This window comes from Chrysemys picta, chromosome 8, assembly GCF_011386835.1.
Source record: "Chrysemys picta bellii isolate R12L10 chromosome 8, ASM1138683v2, whole genome shotgun sequence".
Lineage (NCBI taxonomy): Eukaryota > Metazoa > Chordata > Testudines > Emydidae > Chrysemys > Chrysemys picta.
The window spans coordinates 42,899,351-42,918,926 of record NC_088798.1 but is presented as its reverse complement, the minus strand read 5'-3'; the positions used below and the strand labels follow the sequence as shown (position 1 = coordinate 42,918,926).

The following is a 19,576-nucleotide window of genomic DNA, read 5'->3' as shown; positions in this document are numbered from 1 at the left end:
CAATCAGGGTGGATGTAATCCACTCCCAATAATAGATGAGGAGGTGTCAATTCCAAGAGAGGAAAAGCTGCTTCTGTAATGAGCCAGACACTCCCAGTCCCTATTCAAGCCCAGATTAATGGTGTTAAATTTGCAAATGAATTTTAGTTCTGCTGTTTCTCTTTGAAGTCTGTTTCTGAAGTTTTTTTGTTCAATAATAGTGACTTTTAAATCTGTAATAGAACGACCAGGGAGATTGAAGTCTTGGAGAGTTGCCTGGCGGCCTCCTGTTCATAATCCGACCTGTTCATTATGACTACAGCACCTCTTTTGTCAGCCCCTTTGATGATAATGTCAGAGTTGTTTCTGAGGCTGTGGATGGCATTATCCACGATCTACAACCTATCCTGGAAAATGATCCCTCACTCTCACAGACCTTGGGAGGCAGGCCAGTCCTCGCTTACAGACAACCCCCAACCTGAAGCAAATAAATACTCACCAGCAACTACACACCACACCACAGAAATACCAACCCAGGAACCAATCCCTGTAGCAAGCCTCATTGCCTACTCTGTCCCCATATCTACTCTGGCAACACCATCAGAGGACCCAACCACATCAGCCACCCATCAAGGGCTCATTCACCTGCACATCTACTAATGTTATATATGCCATCATGTGCCAGCAATGCCCCTCTGCCATGTACATTGGCCAAACCGGACAGTCCCTCCGCAAAAGAATAAATGGACACAAATCGGACATCAGGAATGATAACATACAAAAGCCAGTAAATGAACACTTCAATCTCCCTGGTCATTCCATTACAGATTTAAAAGTCACTATAATTGAACAAAAAAAATTAGGAAACAGACTTCAAACAGCAGAACTAAAATTCATTTGCAAATTTAACACCATTAATCTGGACTTGAATAGGGACTGGCTGGCTCATTACAGAAGCAGCTTTTCCTCTCTTGGAATTGACACCTCCTCATCTATTATTGGGAGTGGATTACATCCACCCTGATTGAATTGGCCCTGTCAACACTGGTTCTCCACTTGTGAAGTACCTCCCTTCTCTCCATGTATCAGTATATAATACCTGCATCTGTAACTTTCACTCTATGCATCTGAAGAAGTGAGGTTTTTACCCACAAAAGCTTATGCCCAAATAAATCTGTTAGTCTTTAAGGTGCCACCAGACTCCTTGTTGTTTTTGTAGATACAGACTAACATGGCTACCTCCTGATACTTTTAATCCCAAAACATTTGACAAATTACAGCCAGCCAACCCTACCCAGATGCAGCCTTCTTGAGAACAATCACCCACTAACGAAAAGAGTTGTAAACTTACGTGAATTGCAGATTCTTTGAGGCAGTGACCATCTTTTTGATGTGTCTGTACAGCACCTAGCACACTTTGGTACTAGTCCATGAACGGGGTTCTTAGGCACCACTTCAATGCTACTAATATAATAGGGAGGAATGATTTTAGCCAAGGATACTGGGCCAAACCCACTACGACAAGAAGTGCCCTAGAAACGTTAACATCCAGGGTCGATAAGCGTGCGGATTTTCTAGTGTCCCCTGTAGAAGGTCCCACTTGACTTCTGGCCTATGCAGTGGGAGGGCCAGTCTCTCTCGGTACCTCCATGGAGCACCGCACGCTCCTCCTTTCCTCCCCCCAGCGGGAAGCGCCCGCGCTCCCCTGGCACTGGGGCCCCAGAGGGCTGGCTGCGCCCGGGAGCCGCCCGGCCTTGGCCTGGCGTCAAGAATGCCCCATTGTCCGGCCGGCCACGTGACGCCATTCCCCGCCAGCGCTGCGGAGGCCCCGCCCCTAGCCAGCCGGTAAGCCCCGCCCAGCCCAGGGCCGCCTCACGCTGAGGAGGGGGCGAGGGGCGCATGCGCCGTGCGCGGAGCTGCTCTCCCATCCAGTGCGGCAGCGGCCGGGGAAAGCCGCAGCGGCTGGGCGGGACAGGACAGGAGCCGAGAAGCGTTAATTAGCGGCAGCCCCAAAGGGAGCCGGGGCGCTAGCCTGGGCAGCAACAACTGCCCCCTCTCCCACCGCCCGGGGGTCTCTGCTGAGGAGAGGCGAAGGCGCGGGGCTGCGCCGCGCCCGGAGCCTGCGCTGGGAATTTTGACATCTCTTGTGTCTCAGCGGCGGCCGGGAAGGGCCAGGTCCCAGCTTCCTGCCGCTGCGGGGAAATCACTGCCAGCTCCCGCGGGGGCTCCGTCCCTGCCTGCGGAGCCGGGAGGCCGGGCTGCGGGGGGATCCCCGCGGGATCAGCCCTTGCTGGGGGGTATTTCCCTAGAAAAGGGAGGGGGGTCACAAACTTGTCATTTTGGGGGGCGGGGGCTTTGTCTGTGTGACTTGAGACAAAGAGCGAGGGAAGGAGAAAGAAGAGGCTCTGCTACGTTCCTGTGCGGAGGAGGCATCACCCCATATGGACAGCTGAGTTCATCATCACCATCAGCTGCTGCTGCTGCTGCCGCCGCCGCGTCTATTTTTTATACGTTTTTCTGGGGGGGGGGGGCTTGGGAAGAAGAATCATGTAAATAAAAGAGAAGGTGCTGTAAAAAGATGGGGGATGCTGCAGACCTCAAGGAAATGAGAAAGACGTTTATTGTTCCTGCAGTCAAACCTTTTGACCATTATGATTTCACCAGGGCTAAAATCGCCTGTAATGTAGCGTGGCTGGTGGCCAAAGCCTTTGGGACAGGTAGGTGGCGTCTTCTTCTTCTTCCCTTTCTTTGATGCTGGTTCCTGCCTGGTTGCTTCATTACTGCGGACGTGAGCCATTCCCAAGGGAATTGAACGGGAGAAAATAATCTTGATCTATTGCTTGATCATGTGGTTTTTATTTTCGAATATCTGCTTTTTTTTCTTAGGTGTGTCAATGCTATTTCCGTCAATGAGTAATTGTCATGTTTTTGTGTCTAATTGCATTTATTTGGGGGTATTCAGCCTTCCAAAACTGCGTGTATTGTTTTTCCATGCACATTTTTTGTTGTAATACAAAAATAGTGTTTTCCATTTAAGAGCTGGGAGGTAGTCAGGAAAATGGATGTGCACTGTTAGTTTTGATATGTATGATGGTATAAGCCTTCAGTCATTCAGATAGGTAAAGATTAAACAATAACCTGGATTCTAGGAGAAAGAGCATTTAATGCCAATTGTCACCCAACAGTGTATAGAATTCTTTCCGTCTGAATGTATAACATTAATTTATTTTAATGCTTCTGAAAAGTATTAGTTCTATATTTCTAAAAACCAGGGCCTTCAGGAATACTATGCTTATTATTCTCAGTAATATTTCTAATATATCTTTTGAGGGCAAACATTTCAAAAATACAAAAATGTGTGATTTAACTATCATTTATTTAATTTTCAATTTATAAAACACTGTTGTTGGTGTTTTTGAAAGAGGGAGTGTGCAGGAACAATCAATCATTTCACCCCTGTTCTCTGTAGAATAACAGGAAAAGGTTTCTCCTTTTGGAATTCTGTAACAGTTGCATATGTAGCCAGAGTACTGTTGCATATTGTAACATGGCTAAAAGACATACATCTTTATGATGCCATTAGGAGCTGGTAATACCTGACAACAACCTTTCTCTTTATATTTAAAAAAAAAAAAAAAAGTTTCCATGACTGCTGAAAGTGCTATATATTAGCAGTTTCTGTATGTAATAACCATTTCTAGTTATTGCAAAACAATTTATTTTTAAAAATACTTTACTTTTATATTTTGTAGGGCTCAGATTCATGATCTCTTTTTAATCAATGCAAATTTGAACACTAAAATGCTAAGGTAGTGAAAATTCTTGGAATAATTTTCTTTGGGGGTTTTCAGAGGTGATGTAATTTAATGTCCTTAGGTGATTCAGTTCTGTAGGCTTGCATGTATATGAACTAAACACATCATTTTATTTTTTGTTAACCCAAAATGATCATATCAGGTGTAAAATATGCACTGTGTCTGCAGATTCAAATATGACGGAGTTTTATTCTGATATGGCTTTGCAAATTCTTTATCTTCAGGAGATTGAGATATTTTGGTTTCTATTAGCTGAGTTTGGATTGGATGTGTAAAGCCACCTGTGGGGTTCTTTCTACTTAGCTTTCTGTAAAAGTCTGGTCCAAACCAAATTCCTTTACTTTCCTTGTCCCTCCCCATGGTTTTCATTCTGAAAGATACACAAGAAAATTCAACAAATAATCAGTTAAGAGCAGATATTCTCTGGTTTTGCCTTTTAAATTCTCTGATGCTAGTATCTGACCCACTTAATGCAACTAATGGAAATAATGTCAAATAGAACTGTATACAGCATTAAAGTGTTCCAGATCATAATTTTGTGACTAGTTTCAAGTCAGTGTTCTGCGTGGTAGTAGTTCCTGGAGTTGCAAAGTAGAATTTGAGGGTGAGAGCGTGGAAGTATACATAAAACTTGTAATGTGTATATATTTCAAACACACCTTTACATATGAAACAGATGCAGAACTGGAGGATTGACCATCTCCTTTTCATATTTTTTAAAGCTTTCCCTGGAATAGGTTACAACTTTTTCTGCACAGCAAGACATATATTTCTACTATCTTCTGTCATATGTTTACCCAAAGGAACTACAAAGGATGAATAGGGTTTGTGTGAATGTCTCATTCCCCATATATATCTTGAAGTGGCAGAATTTGAAGTGATCAGTAATGAAATAAGTGGTTTCAAAACTTTGTCCTAAATTCACAGAAAATACTGAGCAATAACTATCTTGCACGTCTCTATTCATTCTGCTTTCCCTAGTTAAAATAGTGCTTTCTCCACCAGATAATTCCTTCTCTTGGATAAAAATCCTATTCCTCCACCCACTTCTATTCTGGGGACATTCACATTGTTTCTTTAGTGGTATAAAAAAGCATCTTCAGTTTCTTCTTTAGACATAGTGTGTACACATGCAATATGTAAAAATGTACATTTGGGGTCTGATAGATATGCTTTGTTTTAAATGCATGGTGCAACACAAACAAAAATGTGAGTGACTCTTAAGAACAACTTGGTTGTGCTATATTAGAGAAGCATGTCCTCTCCAAGAGGACTTCTGAAGTATTCTGTGGGGCGCAGCCGTGTTAGTCTGTATCTACAAAAACAACAAGGAGTCTGGTGGCACCTTAAAGACTAACAGATTTATTTGGGCATAAGCTTTTGTGAGTAAAAACCTCACTTCTTCGGGTGCATAGGGGCGCAGTTATGCTTTACCGAAATCGAGTCAATGCTATCCTTGTTGGAGTGATGTCTATGGGACTGATAACAAACAAACATACAGTCCCAGATTCAGCTCTGTTACATCTGTGCAATGTCATGGACTTAATGACGTTGTGCAGGGATAAGAGTAGACTTTGTTTAACCTGTATTTGCATTTGGTATGAGCCAAACATACAGCCCAAGAACAGAAGATGTATGTGGGAAATAGTCATGTAAAAACATCATGTATGAAAAATGAATGAGAGTAAAATGACTTTGAATATAAAAATAATGCTAGGAATTCATACTTCCTTTCAGTCTTATTCCATTTCCTTTAGCATCCATTTTCAATTCTTTCAGAGTTAGGAAGAAACACAACCTTGTCCTACAAACTATAGCTGAAATTTAACTGGCTACATCAGTTCATAGTCTTAATTCAACATAACTCGATATCAAGCAATGATACCTAACGTGCAAGCAGATAAGTCAGGAGCCTATGTTGCCCTGATGATACTTGAGAGATTTAAGTTCAAGATTACATTCATTTTTTAAATGTGAAAGAAACAAACGATTCTTTTCGCTTCTGGCTACTGTTTTACTGCAAGTACAGGTACAATGTAACAAGACTCAGACAAATGGAAAAAATATTTCTTTAACAACAAATAACTGTACATGATTTATTTTGGTTCTTAAAATTTTGACACTGTTGCAGAGTTCAGGTAATATCACAGTTGATTCATAAATAGAGAAACTGGATGTCCCAGACAACGGTCTATGAGATTATAGATTTTTCTTATTTTTATGAGCCATATTTACAGTGATTATTCAGGATTTAATATGGTTCGAATCTAGTGGTCAGTATGTGTTGGTCAAATCAACTTAATGCATTTTGTTTAACATATTTAGCTCAATTTCTTTCCTAACATAAGCATAGTGCAGTGAGAGCTTGATTTCTTTTTGTTTCAGAGTAGCAGCCGTGTTAGTCTGTATCTGCAAAGAGAAGAACAGGAGTACTTGTGGCACCTTAGAGACTAACAAATTTATTAGAGCATAAGCTTTCGTGGACTACAGCCCACTTCTTCGGATACATATTTCTTTTTGTGTTTGTTTTAGAGCAGGGCTTTGGACTGGAGCAGCTCCGGAGCAGTGGAGCTGCAGGTTTTTGCCTGGAGCTGTAGCGGAGCTGGAGCACAGCTCCAGAGCTTTGATTGGAAATATTAAGATTTTGATTTGTTGCATTATGTTTGTACTTAAAACTGCCTTTCCCTAGAGAGACCTTTATGAAATGGCATTCTTTTGGAGAGTATCTGCATTAGAGATGCATTTTCATTTAACATAATGAAAGGAAGCTTCTTAAAAAGTTCAAGGTGCTGGGATGCAGAGGTGTTTGAACTGTCAAACAATTTAAGAGATGTAGAAGTAGCTTTATTCTTCCAGTATTTCAAAGGGGAGAACATTTGGATTTAAATCCACAAACAATTACCGTATATGGTAAAGTCTATTGAATTCAACAGACTACTCATGAGATTAGCGGTTTGGAAGAAAACAATAACTTGCCTTTAGTTTAGAAAATCTACTTTCCATACCAAATGACTGAAATCTGCTGATATTATATTCCTCATGTACCTTAAAGGAGGATAGGCCTGACTAGTGAAAATAATTAAAATACATTGTAACAGTATACAAGAGACTTATGCCCTTGAGGTCTTTGCCAGTCTTTTGAAGACATCTCCTCAAGAGTTTGTGTTCTTTCTCTCTTAGAACCATAGTCACATTAGAGAATGAACTGTATTCTGAGAGAATTTTAAAAAGTAACTCTATAGTGAAAACAGGTCTACATGGTATAGATGGGGGGGGGGGGGGGGGAAATCCTTTTTACAATTAAGAGGAATCAGACTGATTTTTTTTAAAGTTCCTGCATAGAAGCATTTAAGTTCTAAAAACAAATTAGATTCAATATAAAATTTTGGGCCAAATTCATTCATGCTGTAATAATATTGAAGTAACAGACTACAAAGTACTTTTTTTTTTTTTTGAGCTTGCATTAAGCAGGAATTCTGAAAAGTTTTTACCTGATAATTCACTTTCTCAGAATTATGCTGCAGATGCTCTCCTGATGAGTAGTGGGAGCCAATATAAACAGTCTGGGTCTTTGTAGGAGATTCTAGAATGTCCTAGTCTCATGGAAGACATTTTAAAAGGGTTAAAGTTATTACAGTAAAATAACTGAAAGCTTTGGTTTAGGTCAGTGGTTCCCAAACTTTAACAACCTATCAATCCCTTTCACTAAAATGTCGTGTCTCGTAAACCCCCTCCTGAAAATGAATATTTCCAGGGACTGTCTCCTTTACCTGAGTATAAATTATAAAAGCAGTGATCTTGGAAATATAAAAATTTGTTTTTATGACATGCTTATTACACATTACACCTCTACCCCGATATAACATGACCCGATGTAACGCGGTAAAGCAGTGCTCCGGGTGGGCGTGGCTGTGCACTCCAGTGGATCAAAGCAAGTCATATAACGCGGTTTCACCTATAACATTGTAAGATTTTTTTTTTTTTTTTGGCTCCCAAGGACAGTGTTATATCGAGGTAGGGGTGTATTTATTTAACTATTATTTATCATTACAGTATTTTTATTACATTATGAAAATGGCAACACTCTTCCAAGATCTCACTTTTGTAGCTTGTATCACATTGAATAAGCCTGTTATAAGACAAGGCTCCTATGTTTCATCAAGGAGTATCAGATATGAAACAGCTTGAAGGTATTTAAGAAGCCAACTCAGAGTTCCTCCTACACAAGCATTCAGGTCTTGAGCAGTCCAGGCAAACAACGCATGTTACAACAAAGCTTAAACTTGTTCTTCATAATAATTTTAAAAACAATACTAGCTACCTATTTAATTTTAAAAACAGCAAAAAATATCCACCTCTCTTTCCATTTCTTATAAGGAGTCGTGAAGTTTAAATCTCCTCAGTGTGAGAGATATGCTTGCTTTGATCTGCTTAGCTCTTGGAAGTCCAGGGGCTCCGGGGCTGCTGGCCTCCTGTGGCCCCAGGTCCCTGTCTGCCATTAGGGAATTTTTTCCCGAGAACCCACTGTAACATTTCGCAAACTCCAAGGGGTTCACAAACCCCAGTTTGAGAGCCATTGGTTTAGGTGAAGAAACCACACAAAACTGACACAATGTATAAGAGTACCGATTTGTACATATGTACCAGATGTGTAGCAGGTACACTTCTGTTAAGAGTAGGTATGGTATGAGGCTTTGCTGTCAGCTCAGAAGATGTGAGGTATCTTGGTGTAAAGTTTCTGATAAATATGAGTAGAAGTTATGTGGCATTATGGTTATAGAATTGAAGTTGTTTGGGCTAAAATACCCCACTTGCAGGTATGGAGATAATTCTGTAAATTTAAGTGTAATGTTAATTTAGATTCTCCTAGTCTTCTAATACCTAGTTTCTGTGGTGGTAATTTTTTTCTAAAGTGTTGTCTGTAAGACGGTTTAGAAGAACTAATGTGAAACACATTGACACTTGAACTGGAGCTCTTGATGTAATGGAGTTTGTAAGGTGCACCAAGGTCTGCATCTACTAGGCTCTGAGTTCAAGTGTGTAAATTTTGAACATCTGCCAGCTTCAGTGCAGCTTACAGGTTCCTCAACCCAAAAACCACTGAGTGTGGTACAGTTTAGGAGTGCATTAAACCAAATACATTTGACTTCCATACAAAGTTGGGAAAGTGGGTAGAGCCTGCTCAGTTTGCAAGTTAAATGTATATACTGGGGATTTGATAAATTCCAGAGAGGTCCTTACTGAAAATTCTTTGCCCCCAGCCTTAAAGTTTAACCTAAAGAATGAATGGTGAGATTGATCCTAGTGGACACGGACAAGTAGCTTCTGCATCAAGACACAGGAGTTGATCTCTCAGATAACTGGCTCCCAGGCCATTCAGGGCTTCAAGATTGTAATCAATATATTGAATTGCCCTCAGAGTTGAATAAGAAGCCATGCAGAGTACAGAATATTGATATTATGGGCATATAGTAACTTTCACCAGTCCGGTTTGCACTAGCTGCAGCTTCAGGGTACTCTTTAAAAGCTAACCTCTTTTGAGTGTACAGTATTGCATCAATTCAGCCTTTAGGTTACAAAGTCATGGCTCACTATTTAGAAGTTCTTATCCGAGACAATGATCTTAGCCTTTTGACCAACCATAAATAAAAGACAGTGGATCCAGAATGAGCTTGAGACTACAAATGTTTTGGGAAAGTAAACTTGCCAGCCTGGCCCACTCCTCCAGATGCTTCTCTCTACTGTTTTACTTCTGTCTGAGCCAGTTTCCCTCCATCCACTTTCTCACCTTTATTAATTCTGGAAGGTGCAGAAATTGCCATATAAGTCTGACAAAAGGGAGCTAAAAATCTGAGTCATTTATAAATTGGTGATGATGAAGGTCACAACATTTCATAGTCTTTCCTGGCAGAAGTAAATACACCTGAACAGCAACAGGGAAAGCATAGAGGCCTGTAAAAACCAATACATGCTTTTCTACTTCAAGGTCATGTAAAGGTTTAGGATTTCTCTTAGAAAGGATTGACTTACTAAAGGCCACTATCACAAAAGGCCACAAGCAAGATGATGGTCATTTCTACTGAAGACTGCTTGTCTAGTAATCAACAAGGACACAGTCATTAAAAAGAGTTCATAGAATCTTTTTTTTTTCTTTTTTTTTTTTTCTCTGTATGATGCCCTTGCTTGAAACTGGATTGATGTGAGGTGACGTGAGTACAGCCTTTTTTAACTTCACTCTTTCAGTAACCTTCCTCAGGTTGGTAGCAATAACTGGTGAGGGTAACAGTAAGTGGCCATGTTACTATGTGACTGGTATCTGGACTTGGAAAAGAAGTACACTCAGACACTGTCAATAATGGGCTTCTCATGCCGTGAATAATAAGGGTCCAATTCACAAATATCTAACTGCAATTCCCCAAAGACCTAAGACGCTGAAGGTCTCAATGGATGAAATTCCACCAGAGAACTCGATAGATTCCTACCTCTTTATCTGATAGTGAACTCATGGCTCTGAATGAAAGTCTGATCCAGTCAACCTTTCCAGTAAAGTAGATGGGGAAAACTTTTCAACGTTTTGTTGTGGAAAGCAAATGAGCGAGCACTAAACCAACCAATATTTTGAACAGGTCTTTGGGTCAAGACACTGCTCTTATGCCAGGGGATGGTGTGGTGTGGTGGTTGGTGAGGCAGGCTCTGAGCAATGCTTACCTGGGGGGCTCCCCGGAAGCAGGGACATCCCCCTCACTCAGGTCCTAGGTGGAGGCGTGGCCAGGCAGCTCTGCACACTGCCTCTGCCTGCAGGCACTATCCCTGCAGTTTCCATTGGCCACGGTTCCTGGCCAATGGGAGCTGTGGAGGCATGCAGAGCTGCTTGGCCATGCCTTTGCCTAGGGCCTGAGTGAGGGGGATGTTGCCGCTTCTGGGGAGCCCCCCAAGTAAGTGCTGCCCAGAGCCTGCCTCACCCTATCCCGTGCCCCTGCTCCCTCCCATACCCAAAGTCTGCTGCTGCTGGGGGAGGGAGGCACAGAGCCAGGTAGGGAGCCTGTTGGCCCTACCAATCTCCCCTCCAGGACCAGCAGGGGTCCTGGGCTGTGCACTGCCCCCCGTTCCTCTTCAGCACCAGCGAGGGTCTTGGGCCACGCGTCTCCACGCCCCTCCTCCCCCCCCACCCCAGAACCAAGGCCACCCTACCCCAGCACCCGTGGTGCCCCCAGGAAGCCACCCCCGAAGTTTTAGTCAGGGGTATATAGTAAAAGTCATGGACAGGTCATGGGCCATGAATTTTTGTTTCCTGACTGTGTCCTGTCCGTGACTTGTAGTAAAAACACCTGTGACTAAAACGTAGCCTTAGTTATAGGATATTGTCACTTTATAAACTTTTTACAGTTGAGCTCACAACTAGGGTAAATTTGTAGGGCCAATTATTATAACAGTGAACACTCTCCATAAACATGTTCCATCAATCTCCTTGCTGATAAGAAACCTACAATGAAGAGAGGTCCCCACAGTCAAGATTATAGGAATAGGTTAAGCCTTAAAATGGGGACATTTTATGCTTGATTTCTAGTAATGTGAACTACCTTCTTTTTAAATGATACCCTCAAGAAAATAGCTGAAGACTTTATTTATTGACTGCTCCCATCCTCCTCCTTCTGAATAGTTGTGTACTTATTAATTTAAAACATTCCCAGATCTAAAATGGCTGATTTATAATATTAAACTGTATAACTTAAAGGTGTAGTATCATCCAGTTAGATGCCTGGAAACTCTTTGGAAAACAAGCTTGACTTTTTAAAGAAAGCTTACTCTCTTCACAGCAATGCAGGTCATTTTTTTCCCAATGAATAAATCTTTCCCACACTAGATAGATTCAGTGTGGGAAAGATTATCTACCGCTTTCCCTTTAAATTACATTTATATTCCAAAATGTTAGCTTGTTTTTATTTTACTTCTTTAAAAAAGTTATTAGTGGGTATTCCTCCAAAATTTTGAAGAAGTGGGAAGGAAACTATTGAGTAATCTCTGTGTGTGAACCTGTAACTGAAATGTTCATTTTGGTATTATCTTAAGTTCTGGAGGTACTCTCTAATAAGAGAATGTGTGGGTTAAAAATGGAAAGCGGATTAAACTATTAAAAATTTTGGTTAACTAAAATCTTCATGTCTTATGAGAGAGACACATCTTTCAGGCCTGGATCCCCTGTACACAATATATGTGTGCTTATCTTTCGCTGCTGTGAGTAATCCTATTGAAATAATAGGACTACTTGCAGTGTGTGAAGTTAAGCATGTGCATAAATGTGTGCAGGATCATTCCCTCAGTCCATTACAAATTATAGAATAGAATGACACACGGCACTATCATCAAAGTATTGGACCCAAGTGAATGAAGTGAAATAAGCCAGTTAATTTCATTTTGGGGCAGTAGTACAGAAAGGAAAACACAAAAAACAAAATATCGTATGTTGAGCTTGTGTATTTGTTTTGACTGGTCTCCTGGTAGCCCAGGACCGATGAAATCTCTAAACCCAAGTTCAAGACTGGAATTCTCCATGTGGTTTGTGCTTTCCAAAAATGAAACCTGTGTCCTACTGACAATATGTCAATCCAGCCCAATGTAATGGACAGGTCCTGCATATTTCAGTGTTGGTTTCAAGAACAACTGTATTTTTGGGCAGCAGAGCATAACCACACATCTTTTTTTGAAACTACTCATTAACTTCAAAGCTTGACCTTGAGATCCTTTTGGAGGCAAGGTGTGGGGAAGCAAAGGTATTAATTTACTAAAATTAGCATCAGATTCCTACTACATCTAGTAGGACTTCAGTTTTACAGACAAACTCCAGTCCTACTTGGCGCTCCATGTAAACATGGCCCGCTATGTGGAGCCCCATTGACATCAAGACTCTACACAGACCATAAATCCACCTGCACACAGCTCCATTGTAAGACCATGGTCTTAGGAAAGCAATGAAAGAAATAAGCAACAGAGGGTCCTGTGGCACCTTTAAGACTAACAGAAGTATTGGGAGCATAAGCTTTCGTGGGTAAGAACCTCACTTCTTCAGATGCAATGAAAGAAATTGTTATATCTAGCTTAAAGTCTATAACACAGTTCTTAATCAGTGGCAAACTGCAAAACTCTTGAAATCCATTGATCTGTTATCAAGACTAGTTCTGATTTCTGTTTTCTTATAATACATACATTGCACCAGAAAAAAAGATTTATACATTTCTGTCAGTGAGAAGTAGAATCCTGTTCAGTGGGGGTTTCCTCAAAAACCATCCTTGGATTTAGTGGCACACTTTTCATCCTGTTTTAACAGTTAATTCCTTCTTTCTATAGTTTCCCAGTGTTCTTGTAATTTTGTATGTGTCTGTGATTATACTTGTTCTGATGGTGTTGCAGTAAACAAATTTATCTGGTTTCTACTTTATTTGGAGCATTTATTTTAGTTGCTTTGTACCTTCAAAAAGTGTCCACTTGACTTGAAGCCAGTTATCTATGGAAATGGGATTAAATCTTGCCATATATGCTATCCAGAACGGGAGCTTATTCTGAGCTTCTATGGCCTGCATGCAGTCTGGACTTTTTGTTATGTGTGTACACCTGTAGTGGCTTGCTTTGAAAATTGGTTTTCTTTCAATTGATTGTGTACTACTCATTAATGTTCTAGCTTATAATGTGTTTTCAATCTTAAATTGGTACTAAAAAAGAAAATAATTTAATTTAGCCAGCATAATTTTATGGCGATATACCTCTTTCATAGAACTGGAAGGGACCCCGAAGGGTCATTGAGTCCAGCCCCCTGCCTTCAGTAGGAGGACCAAGTACTGATTTTTTGCCCTAGATCCCTAGGTGGCCCCCTCAAGGATTGAACTCACAACTCTGGGTTTAGCAGGCCAATGTTCAAACCCCTGAGCTATCCCTTCCCCCTCAGCTAAAGAAATCACTGGTTCCATGGGCAAATCTCAGATAAATCTAATAAAAGCTATAAAGCATGAGGACATTGCTGCATATGGGGAAAGGAACATGTGTGGTGTCTTTGAGAAATGGCCTTAAGATGAAAGGTTCTGCAGGATGTCATGTCCTAATTTTTGTGTTTAAGGAAGGAGGATTATTTTGTGATTGTGTCAATCAGAGTAACTGTAAAAGTTTACAGTTCATTTGGTATTTTGTAAAGGTGATAAGTTCCTTGACAGCTTAAATATATTTATTAAGATGCATTTTAGGGCAGAGAATAATAGAAATGATAAAAAGAATAGCAAAACAACTAGAAATGAATATGGCATCCTATATTACAGGGATCGGCAGCCTTTGGCCCACGGCCTGCTAGGGTAAGCCACTTGGCAGGCCGGGCCAGTTTGTTTACCTGCCACGTCCACAGGTTCGGCTGATCGCAGCTCCCACTGGCCATGGTTCGCCGTTCCAGGCCAATGAGGGCTGCGGGAAGTGGCGGCCAGCACATCCCTCAGCCCGTGCTGCTTCCCGCAGCCCCCATTAGCCTGGAGCAGCGAACAGTGCTGCTAACACATCAAACTAATCACAGCACAGTGGTAAGGACCCTTTTTTATATTTCATTTTTGAAACTATTATGACTCAAAATACACTAAACAAATGTATACAGTTAAACTGAAGCTTCAGTCAAATAAGATTCATTGTGCTATATATAAAATGTTCAGACATCAGTATTGTACAAAATCATTTATATAAATGTAGATCTGAGACTTACTATCTTTTAAGGAAGTGTGACAGACCCAGATCAGTGGGGTACAGGAGTCTGGCAGATGGCAAATATACTGGTCACTGGATGAGTAGTTTTCTGTTCCCTGAGTGACCAGAGCAGGGGCTGCACTAGAGTAATCAGGAACCTGCTAGAACCAGTTAAGGCAGGCAGGCTAATTAGGACACCTGGAGTCAATTAAGAAGAATTAAGCTGCTAGAATCAATTAAGGCAGGCTAATCAGGGCACCTGGGTTTTAAAAAGGAGCTCACTTCAGTTTGTGGTGCGAGTGTGAGGAACTGAGAGCAAGAGGTGCAAGAAGCTGAGGCCTGGTCTACACTAACCCCCCAATTCGAACTAAGGTACGCAACTTCAGCTACGTGAATAACGTAGCTGAAGTCGACGTACCTTAGTTCGAACTTACCACGGTCCAGACCCGGCAGGCAGGCTCCCCCGTCGACTCCGCTTACTCCTCGCGCCGAGCAGGATTACTGGAGTCGACGGGGAGCACTTCTGGGTTCGATTTATCGCGTCCAGACAAGACACGATAAATCGAACCTATAAGTTCGATTGCCTGCCGCCGAACCAGCGCATAAGTATAGACAAGCCCTGAGAGTGAGAGGTTGTGCTGCTGGAGGACTGCGGAGCCCAAGCGTTATCAGACACCAGGAGGAAGGTCCTGTGGTGAGAATAAGGAAGGTGTTTGGAGGAGGCCATGGGGAAGTAGCCCCGGGAGTTGTAGCTGTCATGCAGCTGTTACAGGAGGCACTATAGACAGCTGCAGTCCACAGGGCCCTGGGCTGGAACCCGGAGTAGAGGGCAGGCCCGGGTTCCCCCCAAACCTCCCAATTGACCTGGACTGTGGGTTCTTCCAGAGGGGAAGGTCTCTGGGCTGTTCCCCAACCCACATGGTGAATCTCTGCGGCAAGAAAATCCGCCAATAAGCGCAGGACCCACCAAGATAGAGGAGGAACTTTGTCACAGAAGGCATAAAGAACTTTACCCCCTTGTTTTTTTTTTTTTTTTTTTTTTTTTTTTTTTTTTTTTTGTTTGCAAGGTAGTAGTTAGATTAAAATGGGAAAGCCAGCAGATAATTGTTTAATTGTGAAGAGATAACTTTTGTTTGCCAGTGGACTTAAAATGTTCTTAAAGGGCATCAATTAGTTTTGCAGACAAATCATTATGATCTGCATTTTAAGCCTAAAATGTTAAACTCCTAGCCAAACTTCAGCTAATGGTAACTTTTTGTTCTGTTTATTAAATTAGAAACAGTTTCTCTTCCCTCTTGATATATAGAATCTGCAAATCAGTAGCAACATCTCATCCAACATTACCTTTATCATGGTGGGGGACTGAGGGAGGCATTTAAGAAGTACACTTTTTGTTTAAAATCTAGAAAAACATCGGGCTTCTATAACCCTTATCTCCTCCGGTAACCAATTGATAAAAGAAAGGTAGTTCTTTAAAAGCTAATCAAGGAAGCACTTTGACTATATAATAGAATAAATTTGACTTGGTGTTATAAATGAAAAGATAATCCCCATGATATTCTATGGTTCCCACTCCCTCCCACCCCCCGTGTGGATTAAGAATATAAGTATGGCCATATTGGGTCAGAACAGTGGTCCATCCAGACCATTATCCTATCTTCCGACAGTGGGCAATACCAGGTGGTTCAGATTCCCAGTCATGTATTTCTTATCACATCACATAAGCTGGAAAAAGCCTGCAGTTTTCTTTGCTGTTTCTTCTTGGCCCTTGACTTCTTGGCTCTTGTTTCTACCTTCCCAGCTCTTGTTTCTCCCTTCCCTGTCACAAGTGAATGGGTACTTAAACTCCAGTCCAAAGACTGGACATATGGTCCCTTGTCCCACAAATGATACCAGTCTAGCATGCTTTGGGGTGACTGAGATTGCACTTCTATGAGTAGACCAGGGGTTGGCAACGTTTGGCATGTGGCTCATCAGGGTAAGCACCCTAGCAGGCCGAGCCAGTTTATTTATCTGCTGACGCGGCAGGTTCGTCTGATCGTGGACCCCCACTTGCCACTGTTCGCCGTCCCAGGCCAATGGGGGTGGCAGGAAGCGGCGTGGGCAAGGGATGTGCTGGCCGTGGCTTCCCGCTGCCCCCATTGGCCCGGGACGGCGAACCGCGGCCAGTGGGGGCCGCAATCGGCCGAACCTGCCGCGTCAGCAGGTAAATAAACTGGCGCGGCCCACTAGGGTGCTTACCCTGGCGAGCTGCGTGCCAAACATTGCCGACCCCTGGAGTAGACCATCACCAAATGCCATTGTAATGCTTTCGTTTTTACATATGGGAATGGAAATCCTGAGGCAAGATCTAAGTCCTATCTGATATTAATGCCAATATTACTTGATTTGATGTAATGACATTTTGAATTCTTTTATAGCTGTTCAGGTATACTTGTAAATGGGATATTATTATTTGATTCAAACATCTTATGTCTTTCATGAATGATGCATCTGTAATAACTGGCATATGGTACTTGGAAAAGTTGTCATGGCTTTTCCTGTAAAGCTTGTAATAGACAGCATTGTGCCAATTTTGGGTGAAAATCTCAGCATAATTTGACAAACTCTTGTGTAGTTTTTTGTTGGCTCTGCAGCCATTCATTTGAATGAGAAATGCACTCTGTTAAAAGGAAGTCAGTTACACACAGTTCCAGAGACAGCGTTTACATATTTCAGCAAATGGGTGTGGCTTTCTTTTTTTCTCCAGAAGTGTTATGTACACTAGAACGTATTATTGTTCTATTTCCATAAAATTCTGGAGTGAGACAGACAGCTTGTTGTGTTGAATCACAGCTGTCTGACATCTTTTTGACTTTGTGGCTTGAGCTATGATATATGACATTAAAAGGAGGAAGGTTTGGCCATGAACTTGGAAAAGCCAAGACATTTTGCATTAATACTGCTTTAAAACCACATCTTGGCCATGTTGTGCTTTGCAATGTAAAACCTCTGGGTTTTCTCCCCAAGCTAATATCTGTGGCCTAATTTTGTTTAACAATATTATATTTATAAGTAACTTTTGCTAACTGTTTTGTTCAGTTCTTATTCTGTAATGGAGTCCCCCATAGATTTGTGTTAAAATAATATAGAAATAATTATATAAAAAGGGATACTTTCTAGCTGCTAACAACTTTAATTATTTAAAGTGTGTATAGATTAGGTACCTTTCCTAGTACTGTGAAGTGTTGTTTATCTGATTATATCTTTTGGTTCTTACAGAAAATGTTCCAGAGGAATTGCGAGAACCATTTTACACAGACCAGTATGACCAGGAACACATTAAACCACCTGTTGTTAATTTGCTGCTATCTGCTGAACTCTACTGTCGTGCTGGAAGTCTTATTCTCAAGAGTGATGCTGCAAAACCACTTTTGGGTCATGATGCTGTTATCCAGGCCTTGGCACAGAAAGGTCTTTATGTCACTGATCAAGAGAAGTTGGTAACCGAAAGAGATCTGCACAAGAAACCCATTCAGATGGTGAGTGTGGCTATTGTATTTTTTTTTTCTTGGTGCTCCTAATAGCAGTATAATTAAAACTTTATTCTGTCACTGGGTTTGTTTACATGTGATTGAGAAAAAGGGGTTGCTGTTGGTTGGTTGGTCATGCAGCATATTAAAAATACAGTAATGAGAGATGTAGCATGGCTGTCTGTTCACTACAAAAGATAATTTAGAAGCAACTCTATTAAAGAAATAATCACAATATGACTTCAATACATAAAGTCGAGCTGATGGAGACCTCTTATTTTATTTGTATTCCACTAGTGACCATACTCCAATCAGAGTGCTAGAAGTTATATAAATGAGTAAACACAGCCCATGCTTTGTAGGATTTGTGGACTCCCTAAATAAAATCCTGGCCTCTGTGAAGTCCATTGCAAAACTCCCCTTAACTTCATTGGGACTAGCTTTCGTCCCGGCCCCTAGATCTAGTGAAGATAATCTACAGGTTATTTCTGTTTCTCTCCCTCTACTTAGAGTAGATTGGCTACGAGGAACCATCTCTTTTTTTGTTTTTCATAATTCCTATTTCTAGATACATAGTGGGGGGGAAAATGACTTGATAAAAGTCATCAGCCCAATAGCTGAACCTACAGCTTCAATTTTCCCTGGATCTCTTTCACTTGGAATCTACTTTCTGAAATCTGCTCACCACTACATTTGGTAGTTTTCATGGTCCGAGCACTTCTGCAGCATTGGTCTGGGAATACAAATATCTCTATACAATAAATTCATTAGAATGAAAAAAAAAAACAAAAACAAAAACTTAGCAACTCAGGTTTCTAAAGTGTGAGATGATTAGCAAGCAGTTAACATGACTTAATCTGCATCATGTTTACATTGCCAGGAAATATTTAGGCCTATTACTTAGTTGTTTTAAAAAATTCACAGAACTAAATTTCTTAAAGCGGCTTCAGGTGTTTTTTTGTTTTTTAAATGGATAACTCCCTTCATTCTTGTAGAGTACTCTATTTTGAAGACACCAGTGTTCCAAAGGTTGTAGTAAGATAAGGATTTAGCTAATTGAGTTGTTTTCTTCACTTCATGTTCTATATTACTGTGAAAGCAACCTAGAGCAGTGGCTCTCAAACTTTTTTTTACTGGTGACCCCTTTCATCTAGCAAGCCTCTGAGTGTGATTTTCGCCCCTTATAAATTTAAAAACTTTTTTTGTATATATTTCACACCATTATAAACGCTGGAGGCAAAGCAGGACTTGAGGTGGAGGTTGACAGCTTGCGGACCCTCCTCCCCATGTAATAACCTCGCAACCCCCCAGTTTGAGAACCCCTGACCTAGAGACTGTATTGTAGAAGCCTGCTGTCTGCTTTCTCAGTGACCTGGATCACAACAAACACGCAACATCTGTGCTCAAAATTCTGCATTCCTGGGAGGCAGGATATGGGCTGGAGCTGCTCAGGCCCCACGCCCAGGGCAGGTGGAGGGACCTCAGCTGCCAGCGCAGCTCTCCGGCTCCAGCGGGGGGATGGGGCTTGGAGCCACAGTCCAGCCACAGGAACAGCTG

At 41.5% G+C, this 19,576-nt stretch overlaps 2 protein-coding genes across 22 annotated transcripts in view; one reads left to right on the top strand and one right to left on the bottom strand.

The window, feature by feature from the left end:
* Positions 1 to 1,815, bottom strand: part of DDX59 (DEAD-box helicase 59) — a 97,959-nt gene extending 96,144 nt beyond the window's left edge. For 2 of the 5 annotated variants that reach the window (XM_008164297.4, XM_008164298.4), the window contains exon 1: positions 1,331 to 1,815. The gene's annotated coding sequence lies outside the window, so the exon portion shown is untranslated. The remainder of the gene's footprint in view (positions 1 to 1,330) is intronic. The other 3 variants (XM_065554373.1, XM_042840674.2, XM_042840675.2) reach the window with 3 other exon arrangements.
* A 50-nt stretch (positions 1,816 to 1,865) lies between these two features.
* Positions 1,866 to 19,576, top strand: part of CAMSAP2 (calmodulin regulated spectrin associated protein family member 2) — a 163,595-nt gene continuing 145,884 nt past the window's right edge. For 6 of the 17 annotated variants that reach the window (XM_065554329.1, XM_042840655.2, XM_065554325.1 and 3 more), the window contains exons 1-2: positions 1,881 to 2,696; positions 17,769 to 18,028. In XM_065554329.1, the coding sequence (XP_065410401.1) occupies positions 2,558 to 2,696; positions 17,769 to 18,028 (399 nt within the window). In that variant the 5' untranslated portion in view covers positions 1,881 to 2,557. Of the gene's footprint in view, positions 2,697 to 17,768; positions 18,029 to 19,576 lie in introns of all 17 variants that reach the window. The other 11 variants (XR_010589729.1, XM_008164301.4, XM_008164300.4 and 8 more) reach the window with 4 other exon arrangements.